The sequence below is a fragment of the Ischnura elegans genome, chromosome 4 (assembly GCF_921293095.1).
Source record: "Ischnura elegans chromosome 4, ioIscEleg1.1, whole genome shotgun sequence".
NCBI lineage: Eukaryota > Metazoa > Arthropoda > Insecta > Odonata > Coenagrionidae > Ischnura > Ischnura elegans.
In genome coordinates, this window is record NC_060249.1 from 49,709,475 (window position 1) to 49,721,557 (window position 12,083).

Genomic DNA, 12,083 nt, shown 5'->3' on the forward strand with positions numbered 1-12,083 from the left:
AAAATTAAACGTCATTTTCTGTGCGTTCAACCAGGCCCACTGTTAGTAAATTAAGACTAGGGGGGTTTTAAGAGCAACTATAATATTGGGGGGTATGGAATACGGGAGGTGCGGTACCTTCCCCCAGAAAATTTTTAAGATAAATGGTTCAAAATGGTGAGTTTTAAAGCTTTTTGAGGGATACTTTATTAATCCTTAAACTATTCTATGATTAATATTTATCCAATTATGTAAAATGGATTAAATTTTAAACTTTTCACTATTCATTTAAGTACGAAAAATAGATACCATCATTTAAAAGTCTAAAAGCATGAAATACGTAGGTACTCCAGGAGTTATAATCTTTCGATTTAGGCAATAAAAAATAGGAAATCACCCTATTCTGGAAGAGTTCCTAGTGAAAATTTTATTTGTAAAATATTAAATCCTTAGGGTATTATTTGGTTTATGATTCCCAGAAAAAAATTCAAGAGTAACTAGAATCTTGATGAGAGGGGAAAATGTTATCTAATATTCACCAAAAAAAATGTTGAGAACTTCATACTCACTGGGATCAGCAGCAGAGAAAAGGACATCACTTTTTGTCCATTCCCAATTAGGCTGCCTTATTTTTTCCAAAAAGTGTTGAAGCCTTTCTTCATGACTTTCAAAGAGGTGAAATGCTTCACTGAGATACTTGCAATACACCCTGTTAATAAAAGAATGAAATTTTTGAGGACAATGCATTAACATTTAAGAAGACGTTATATATCAGGTGTAACTGGGAGAGGATAATATGCACTTCCTACATTTCAAGCACAAACACTAACATGAAATTAATTGCTGATCTACCTCAATCAAGTTTTTCAAATGGTGGTACATACTCATTTTTATAGCCTTTTAAAATATACATGCCATCAAAAAGTGTTGCATCAAAATGAAATCGTACATTAATGAAATAGTGCGAAAAATCGACAGAGGAAAAATCATTCACCTTGACCGGGATTCGAACCCGGATCCCTCGATTTCCGGCCGAGTGCTTTAGCCAGTTAAGCTACCGAGGCGTCATTCTCACAGGGGAGGCGTCATTTCCACAGGGGAGGATGACGCCTCGGTAGCTTAACTGGCTAAAGCACTCTGCTGGAAATCGAGGGATCCGGGTTCGAATCCCGGTCAAGGCGAATGATTTTTCCTCTGTGGATTTTTCGCACTATTTGTGCACTGCGGGTGACTCCATAAAAAGTTATCACCGTGGCTAGTCCCGGTACACTTTAATAAATTAATGAAAAATTCAGTATCATAATAATTTCAATAATTCACTTCATCAGGTGAGTAATTGGCATAACATTGCTAAATGAGGACATGTATTTTTAAGTTTAAAAATACATTAGAATTCCACAAAAAGCACTGACATGGTGCCGTTGGTAATACATACTTGATGATGAAAATATGCCCTGAGATACACAGCAATGAAGTGCATGTCATGACATTCATAAGGTAGGTACCGCAGAGAAAATTCTTCTTTCAGTGTTTGTAGGTATCTTTCATTTCCATGATTAAATCTACTTATGTAACAGAGTAATTGGCACATGTTAGAGTTTGAAGAGGTTGGTTTCATGGCTCAACCTCAAAAAATGTCCTCAAGCTTTTCTGAGTATGAATGGTTTCATATCAAAAATCAAACATTTCCCTTTTAATTTTATAAGTACATATGTAGCAAATATATAAATGTACACATTTTTACTTAATTCATGTGTAGAGGCTCTGAAAATTTCTTGGCAAATGGATGAATAATGAGGATAAGGCTTTTCATAAAACTTACCAATCACTGTGAACTTTCCAGTTGTCATCATTGAAGTACGCAGTCTGGCCTACAATTTCAAGCGTAAAAAAGTCATTAATATGACTGTACTTCATACCAGAGGAAATATATATCAAAGCAAAATGTTATTACAATTAAAGCTATCAAAGATGCAACTTATGAAAAATGTAAATTGCTGTTATGAAATTGATGTTAATTTGATGGATGAAAATCAAGTTTAAGATGACAAAATGAGATAAAAGTGTCCATGAAATGGATAATCTGTGTTTTGACCAGACATTCAATAGATGAATTCAAAAAGTTCCAAAACAAGATAATGGCATGTAGAATTTGTAAATTCAGGATTGAGAATAAGGAAGATTACTGGTCATTAATGGCAAGATATTGACTCACTCAGTACATTTAGAAAGAGAGCCCAATTGCATGTGCTTAATTTCAAAGAAGCATGCAAAACTATCCGCAAAAATTTTTGAGAATTCCGTTATTCAAGGAAATTACTGCTGTCAGTGGCAGACCTTCACAGACTAACCGCAAGTTCTCATAAAATATGAAAATTCTATGGAGAAAAAACTATTCACTTTGACTGAGATTCGAACCTGAATCTCCAGAATTCACACCGGACATTCTACCACTTTAACTACAGAGGCATCTTCTTCTCCTGTAGTTTTGTTGGCTTCAGAGGACGAATCCGCCTTGTTATTTAACCGCTATGTCCTCAAAAGCCGAAAAAACTCAGCTGGTGAAGAAGATGTCTGGATAGTTCAAGTTGTAGAACACCTGGTGTGAATTTTGGAGAATCAGGTTCAAATCCTGGCCAAATCAAATGATTTTTCCTCTGTCAAATTTTTGCACTTCACATACCCCATTGCATAAAAATATGTAAGTCAAATATGATCCTTATCGATACCTCCACTGCAAAAACTCTCAGCAATCGCCCATCGAACCAAATCCACTCATCTAGTAGCTGAACAATACAAATCCGCTCAGCTGACAGTGTCACACTGCTAGCTGAGTGGATTCGTATTGTTGAGCGACTAGATGAGCGGATTTGATTCGGGGGGCGATTGTTGAGCGTTTTTGCAGAGAAGGTATTGTTATGGTCACCTAATAGCATTTTCAAATTTAATTTTATTGTATGCAAGTGATTATAAATGAAGAAAAGTCTTCAAGACCTGATGCTGAAGGAGTATTCTGAAAATATAACGGACGAATAGGGTGTTAAATGAGATGTATAGAAGATAAGAAGAAGAAAGGACCCTATGGACAATTGTACACCAAATAAGAGCCGAGTAGATAGGCCCCGTAATGAGGCAGAGCATTTACATAAGAAACATAATGACAGGAAAAAATTAATGGAATAGTCCGCAGAGAAAGACTAAGGGCCGTATTCTTAGTAGACCCTGTAGGGTCAACCGACCCTGGATACGTCATCAGCCCCTACATAAACCGATCTCGCCCTACATACGCCAAATCAAGCCCTACATATGGACGTTTTTGGAACTAAACGGGCCCTACTTGATGTAGGGTACCCGAACCAACCCTACACCCTACAAAAACATGGCGGCCAAATATTGTCTGCTGATTACTTCGATTAAAGAATCGTCGTTACAATGGATATTAAGGGAGACGACCTCACACAAGCCATTTTAAAATGTACAGTAACACAGTGGAAATGTAATAATACTACCACTTTATAACCACCCAGTTAAATAAATTATAAAATTGACTGAACTAATAAGAACAATATAGCGGTATACATCACCTTGTTTCTACGAATATATAATAATATTTTTCGCGTTTGGCTCTTGGTATACTTTTGGGGAACTAATACTTCGTTTACATATAACCATAGAAAATCTATTTTCATGCCACTATTTGACACATAATAAACTTAACTATGGAAGGTGAAAGCGAATGACGAACCTTGATGATGCAGCGTAAGTTCCCACGTCAATGCTCATATTTGCTCCGTACTTATTACTATCTTGTACAGGCCGCTTCTAAAGTAATTTAAAGACAATTAGGTTCTACTTTTGGCTTGATATGAGAGTATTTGTAGCGATAATTAAGGTACCGACATGACCTGGCGGACGACACGTATTGTTTATTTACCTTGAGCTGTTACCCTAACAATACGCCTGAAAATTATCGGATGTCTTTTCTCAGTTTAATAGTTAGTTCCCATTACGCCACCAGAGTGGAAAATTGGCGCTGCGCCAACATCTACGTCATTTCAGAGAACTTGACGACAGAATTACCCCCCACCACTTATGTAGGGTCGACTGAGAAACGCATGTATGGGCCTTTTCTTATGTAGGGACGGATATGTAGGGTCGACTAAGAATACGGCCCTAAGAGACAAGTGCCTAGGATAGATCAAGAAGAATATGGGGAGCTCCAGGGAGGTAAAATAACTAAATTGGGATAAATGGAGGACTGCAGCAGCGGCGTTACTAGGAATATGCTTTGGGGGGGATGAAGGGGCTTAGGGGGTGACCCCCCAAGGCAACAGGGGTTCCAGGAATATTTTTTGAAAAATGACATGCCGGTAAATACATTTTACATCATTGTGGCAATTAAAATTTAACTTCAAGCAGATGCAGTTATTATACATCAAAACTAGACAATAGTTATAAATAATTTTCTTATTTATCTAAGACTTAGTAGGGGAGGATCTATTCCCTCATCCCCCCATAGTTACACCACTGGGCTGCAGTATATCAATCTAACAATTGCGATACTATTTATGCTGTATGTACAAGCAAGAACCAAAGCTGTAATGAGTGGGGGTTGGCATTAACTATCTACGTTATACTGCAGTCGTCACATGATATCAAGTATGTATCAGCATTTATCTTCCAGTTATACATCGCATTAGTTCATGTGAAAGGAGTTTCGTCGCCTGTTCTGGAGACGCCCTCAGGTCAAGTCGATCGTCATTGCATTCTGGCCAATAAATATAGTGCTGTCCAACTGAAGTTTTTTTGCCAATCAGAAGTAAGGGCGGAAAAAAATTAAGACGGCCACTGGTATGAATATCGGCCAGAATGCAATGGCAATCGACTCAACCTGAGGACATCTCAGGACAGGGGACGAAACTGTTGCCACAAAAAGTCAAGTGATGGGATGTATACCTGGGAGATGAATGCTGTTACTATGTTGGTATATGCAACAACTAAGGCTGGAGTGAGTGAGGGGGATTAAACACCATTAAACTGTTTGAAATATTTTCTTACAAGTTCCCACACCAAAAGACACAGCCCAAAAATGTACCCCCTCTCCTTGAATGCCACCAAATTATTTTTCTTGGTGTGGACAAGTAAAGACTACATTAGCAATGCAGAGTTAATCACATACCTTGCTTTTTGAATCTCTCAATTTCCTCCTTGTCTTTCACTTCCAATTTAAACAGGCCATACGTGGAAGGGAGGGACAGAGTGATGGTGTATGGAGTCCCAGGCAGAGGAGTGTAGTAATAATTCCTCACTTCATTTGTCACCCTCCTCTGCAAAAGATGATATGACAGGTTGGCATTAAACATCATTAATATTACAGCATCGCTGTGTGAAAAATTACTACCAGGAACAAATTCATGTATACTGCCTCAAACTAGAATGGTGGATGAATAGAAAAAATGAATAGAGTTATGTTAGTATTGGAAAAGACTTTTTGTTCACCTTTGGTACTGAAACAAATAACTTTTTTCAAACATCACCCAGTAAGTACAGACACGTGATGGGATGTATAACTTCAGAGGCCAGAACATCAAATAAACATGACTAAAAATTCATGTAAGTATAATGAATAGCCATTAAATATGTAATATTTTTGATGCAGGGCTCAAATATAAAATAATGACATGGGCATAGCCAGGGAATTTGGCAGGGGGAGTCAAGAGTCATACATACACACATTATTAATTGAGATTACCATATCGTCATGATGCATGAGGACATCCACTCCCAACATTTCACCGCTCTCCTGGTTAATCATCCCATTGCGCAACTACAAAACAAAAAAAAGCATTATCAGATTATGAACTGGGTAAGGAGGAGGCAGAACATGCCAGAGACTTTTTGCAGTCACAAGGAATCTGCGAAACTGTATTTGAATCTTTTCATGGCAGGAAGAAGAAGAGGCGTATTGTGTGCCAATAATTTTTAGGTTTTTCAACTTAAAATTGCTAAGAATAAAAATAAATGTGCCATTTAACCAGTTACTGCTGCAGATCTCTCTTCCTCAGCAGCCAGTATATTAATTAAAAGCCTTCCTCAGGGGAAGTATAACTATGTATGAATCTTTAGCTGATGCACTATATCTACCAAAAATGTAAATAAAATATCAACCCATTTTTCTCACCCTTAGTAATTCCTCAGGGAAATCTCTAGGACTTTTCTCACTCGCTGGAAGTTCTATTTCAGCAATGTCCACACTGTTAAAGCCATCCTTGAGACTTCCTTGAAACTGTGGATGCAAAATAGGATTTACTGGATGATTCATTCATAAATTTAAGAATCAAATTATTCTATACATCATACAAAATTATCATCAGGTTCCATCCATAACCAAGTTTACAAAATGACAAGTTTTTTCACTTTGCTACTATGCTCTGCTACCTAAATTGCAATCTGGCGCAGTCTCATTTTGCGAGACATCTTTGGGAAGAAAACCATGAAAGCAACTATGTACCGGAAATACTACATTTAGAGAAGAAATGGAGGAAGTTGGACAAAATGGAGGAACTAGAAATAAGGAGGAATATGACTAACGGTCAATTACTAAATGACATTCTTTTTGAAAATTTCTCTCCACTCCTACAAGGGTCTCTTAACATCACGGGTGGACAAAAACCCCAAACCCTACCACCCCACTCCACACCTATACTTATTAACTACCTCTTCCTTAATCCCAACTCATGGGAATACCCTTCCTAGTCAACCAACCTCTCCCTGTAACCCCCGTCCCCCCTTCCCACTGTCTCACCAGCGCCGTCCTCCAACGGTTGGTTTTTTTTCCCAATTCTCAATGCAACCTCCAGTTGGGGATTTCCAACCTAACACCCACTCCTTCCACCCTCTCCCCCATCCCCTTCAAGGAGTATATATGTTTGCTTAAAATTCAAATTTGTTGTACTTGATAATGACCTCTATGGATCGAAATATGTCGTACTGAGGAAATAAACCAGCGGAAGTCAACAAAGTCTTTTTTTATATTTTTGAATTGCCACATATGGAGATTCTTGTGACTGAGTTTTAACACAATTGTTCACATTAAGAGTTTTTGCTGTCTGATTTGGTGCACAATGCCTCATTATTATTTGCACTAGTTCCGTGCACCATAGACCAAATTTTCAATTGCATCGATAACAAACACTTGAAAAACCATAATAGCACTGGTAAACCATTTTGTGGTACCAAAGTAAATGAAAAACAACAAATATTAGGCTAGAGAAAGTAAGCTACCAAATTCATTTTCAAGAATTCCAAAAGCACTTACCACTGGCCTCAAATCTGGATGGAAAAGTATATTCCCTTCAGTTGTCCCAGCAAATCCATAGCCATTTGCACCAATCTGCCAAAAGTTAAGCATTACTCTACTCATTAACACCAATACATATAGTATAACATGAACTAAACATCTAAATTATAAGTCGATGGATGAATTCAATCATTAAGCAGGGATAATTCAAGTCCCAAAAGCACCTTCATAGATGAAAATTAGAGGTTATTTTCACCCTTAATGAGACTCAAAAATCCAATGAATAAAGACTCAAACAATATTCTTAATTAACTCATGATATCATTCATGCTATTTTATTAATCCATCAATTGTAAGTCCGATCTATGGAATAATTGATTTTCAAAACATTCTTATGAAAAAAATATGTATAAACTAAAAGGAACATTATTACAAAAACATAATACATAACTAGTTTTTTTTAAATCAAGATAGCATTTTCCATCATAATAGAAACATTGATCGCTAAAATTACCTCATATAAGTGGAGGAGCTCCAAAAATTCATCAATGGGCACATCTGTTCCAGCTACTCCGAGCAATTCGGCAACCACTTCTGTCTAGTGACATGAAACAGGATAAATAAGGAATGAAATACTCGTTATGAATATATTGAATCCATCCCCAAATGAGCAACTTTAGACCTACCATTTCAATGAATTATCTTACTTATCAAATAATTTCAGTAGAATTGAAAAATATAGACTACATAATTAATTGTTGTATGATTTAATCAATACCAATATGCCATACTAAAACAATGAAGCACTCAAAAATCTCAAGCAATGTATGATTAGCGTGTGGGCTCAGAGTCTCTAATAGTTTCCACTGTGTGGGTCTTCTGCACATAATAGAAATTGTGCTCAGATGCCACTTGTGAGGACCATTGTAGTAATAAGAAAGGGGCAGTGGTTTGAAAAAGACAATCGCTTTCAGTGAAGGCATGGGATGTATATAAATCATTGTAAAATGCTACTAGGTTTATGCATGAGCTAATCTATGACAAATAAACTCAATTCATAACAAGGATTAAAATTGTTACTCACTTCATTTGAGGCATTGACTGTACGATGAATGAAGGCTGGCGATGAGACGGAGGTCATAAGACGATACTCCTGGTATTCATATCCCAATGATTCATCATCTTCCTTAAATAGTCAAAGGAGATCATTAGGATATTTTGCCTGAAGGTCATCCTTCAGATGTGTGAAGAATCAAATCATTCAAGAATCAAAAGTGAGCTGCAGAGCCAAAGTGAAGCTATTTATAGCACGATTCCCATAAAAAAAGCTCGAGCTTCAGCATAGTCAAACTATTAATGTCAAATAGATAATGTATCAAGTCATTTCAAAAAATTTGAGAAAAAATTTCACTTTTAATAACTAAGTCAATATGCATATCATTCAACATGATGCAAAATTTGCCAGTTTTAAGCTATGAGAAGGGCAGAATAATGTCATTTATTCAAAAGAAGAACTCTATGATATGAAATGATATTCAAGCAACTGCAGAATGCTGGCTTATGATTTTTCAAGTATGAAAAATTTTCAGGCATACATGACCCAGAATATGCATTCATAAACATACTATTCAGAATTTTTGTTGCATAGGAAATTTTTTAAACCTATGTATTTCTACAAGGAGTGCAACAATTTAAAAATTATAACTAATGAAGATATTTAACAGTGGCAAAATTAACAGGGTTGACTAAAGGAAACCACATGGATATAAGAAGGTTGGGATGTACAGAAAAAAGGCAATATGTTCTCATAAATTTTCTTTGTAATGCTGATAATTTATGTTGTTGTTATGCTGATAATGGAGGATCATATCAATACCTCTACTGCCAAAAGCTCAGTAATCGCCCTCTGAATCAAATCCACTAATCTAGTACTACTTGGGCTACTAGATGAGCGGATTTGATTTGGTGGGCGATTGCTGAGCGTTTATGCAGTGGAGGTATCTATATGAAAAGGTTGAATTTGGTGGGGTAAAGATTTTCCCATGCTAATTTTGGTCCTCTGGTTTTCCTCCATGTCGATCGACTCAGAATACAACCCAGAAGCCAAGCTGCACAGTTTGAAACTCAGTTAATAGGAAAACTTATTCAAATACCAACCATTGAATTCTATAAAAAATGATACTTCTTCATTTTTCTATAATACCACTAGCCCAGTGTAAAATGTGAGGGTTAGTATACTGAAATTATTTGAACAAAAATCTTACCTAAAATAACGCTCTAGTTTAAAATTACTTTCATAATATTGTGAGCTAACATGCTAATTATATAGGGAGTAGAGTCTAATGAAAGATGGCAACTTGCATTCCCAACATAGGTGACTATAGTCAAGTACCAAACACATATAATTTCCTGATTTTCTTGATGTTTTCCCATTTGTATGGCAATTTGTCATAGGAGAAAAATTGTCCCAGAATACACAAGGCAATAAAAAGGTAGGGGTCATCAAGGGGTTCAAACCCCCCAAATTTTGGGAAGTTCACAGTTTTGAGTGTACCCTATCCAAGTGAACCTTCTAAAAATACATTCCCCAAGAAAATCCCCCATATTATGTTTTGGCTATAGCCTTGAAAATACTGATTGAAAACAAATAATGATATATAAATTCTCAAGAAAGTACTCCTAATGCAAGTATTTAGGAATGGCAGCTTCACAGAGTTAATGCACACACCTACAGAATGTTAAGAATTAATTCCACAGGAAACTCATGCAAACACTAGATATATTCACCTTAGGCCTTGGACATCTACGTTTGGGTTGAGAGGAATACTTATCATTGATTACACTTAGGAAAGAAGATAAAAAAAACATAAATTCACCTATAATGAGAGGAGAGTGAATCCCAAGTAAGGTTTTGAAGAGCAAGTGTATGGAATTACAGCTGTAGTTCGAGGGAGTTTTTCTAACTTACAGTATTTACATAAATAAAGAGTATTTTTTTATAAGAATGAGCAAGAATATGAATTGTAAGTACAGTTTTAGCCTTTATCATCAATATGAAGAAATAAGTATTTGGATCTCTTGAAGGAGATGCTTGATTTTTCTCCATTTAAAATTCAATTGTAAATTGAACTGCAAAATAAGAGTTTGAGAGGAGACATTGGTGTTTCCAGGAGCATATCTTGTGGCCAAGATTTATAATTAACCTTGATAATATATGTACAAGGATTACATTTATTTACAGGGTCAGAATGATTTACAGAAATTTACAGTAAACTCAAACCCCACCATCACAAAAGCATCACACGATTGCATCCACAAATGAAAAAAATACTTGCTAAATATACTCAGCTATTTATATCTGAGGCATTTAAGGCACAGCATTTTTTTCAATAGGCAGGAATGTAATATCAATTAGGTTCAAGAAATTTACCTTTTTGTTCTGTATAGCAGTTTTTCATATTCATAATTTGGATGGTTTAGAAAATCAATACTTAACAAAGAATCTAAAAATCTGTTGTATTGAAAGTCTGTTATAAGTAACCAAGAACCCATGTCGTCAAGGTCGCCGCACTGTTGTGCTGTGGCTGCCTGCTCTTGTGAAGCTGAGTCAGTCAGTCTGTTCACTGGTATTCTACGAAACAGTTGTATTCTATTTGTGAATTTTATGAGGGAGTAAAAGGCCTTAAGTACATTGAAAAAGAATGCGTTATTTAAGGCTGAAATCCCAATAAAATCAAAATAATTTTAGAATCACCTGTGTGTATGAAACACTTTTGTGATGGTGGGTTGGATAGATGAAGACAACAAGAAGGGGAAATTCCTGGCTCAAAAATATTCACAAGGTTTAGAAACGAGACATAAATGTATGCATATGCAAGGATTTCCTCTAAATTGGAGAGTGAGTTTCCACATAGTTGGGCAACGAGCATGTGATGTACCTTTCTTCGTTTTTTAACATATCTATGGTCTTCTTCTTCTTGGTTGAAAAACATTTTCTTATTCCTTTCGAAAACATCAAATCTCTCCTTCTGCTCATCGTTTTTCATCACTTCCCATAGCCACCTTGATACTTTTGGATCCTGCAAGCAGTTAGTGTAGACACCAAAACCACAACACACTTGAAGGAAAAAAATCTCTCAAAAAAAATAATGAAAAGATCAAATCCTGCGTTTACAGGTTGAGTTTCACACTGAAAAAACACTCAATGGTTATATCAGTGATACATGTAATTTGCTTATGAAAAATGTCTGGCAAGTCGAATGAGGAAAATGGTTTTAATGATAATATGATGTATCATAACATCAATGTGTGAGATTTCATAAATGCAGTAGGTAAATGTTCAGCCACTACACACTATGCTTCAAAATGTCATGATCTATAAACAACTATTAATACAATGGACAATGTATCGCCATTTTACTGTAGGCATTCATGACAGGAACATTCAAAAGTAAGAGCTAGTAATGTTGTTGCACAATTATGATGATTGATTGTGATAAACTAGCCAGCTGTACAATTTTTTCATGCCTAATGAAAAATTGAGATATGCAGCTACTTAGGTACATATGCCCTTCAAATGCCTTTAAAAGCATACATTACATTGAGGACTAAGAATTAAGGATAATCATCAGCAGCAGTCAATTAACAATTATCCTGATATATTGCCATGACTACTCAGATGACAATCAGCTGACTAAGTTGTAAAAATGGAATGGAAAAAAATTGTTACAATATTCAGGGAAAAGATCTCTTGTTTGAAATTTGTCACAGCAGTGAAACTTTTGAATGCAACAAATTCCGATCG

General features: G+C 36.0%; 1 protein-coding gene across 3 annotated transcripts in view; it reads right to left on the bottom strand.

Annotated features, from left to right (window-relative positions):
- The window catches only part of LOC124157416 (voltage-dependent calcium channel subunit alpha-2/delta-3-like), a 244,510-nt gene that overhangs the window by 34,096 nt on the left and 198,331 nt on the right, over positions 1 to 12,083 (bottom strand). For 2 of the 3 annotated variants that reach the window (XM_046532111.1, XM_046532112.1), the window contains 9 exons: positions 11,218 to 11,358; positions 8,364 to 8,465; positions 7,794 to 7,877; positions 7,298 to 7,372; positions 6,161 to 6,265; positions 5,732 to 5,806; positions 5,159 to 5,306; positions 1,802 to 1,850; positions 549 to 688 (listed from right to left, as the gene is read on the bottom strand). In XM_046532111.1, the coding sequence (XP_046388067.1) occupies positions 549 to 688; positions 1,802 to 1,850; positions 5,159 to 5,306; positions 5,732 to 5,806; positions 6,161 to 6,265; positions 7,298 to 7,372; positions 7,794 to 7,877; positions 8,364 to 8,465; positions 11,218 to 11,358 (919 nt within the window). The remainder of the gene's footprint in view (positions 1 to 548; positions 689 to 1,801; positions 1,851 to 5,158; positions 5,307 to 5,731; positions 5,807 to 6,160; positions 6,266 to 7,297; positions 7,373 to 7,793; positions 7,878 to 8,363; positions 8,466 to 11,217; positions 11,359 to 12,083) is intronic. The other variant, XM_046532113.1, reaches the window with a different exon arrangement.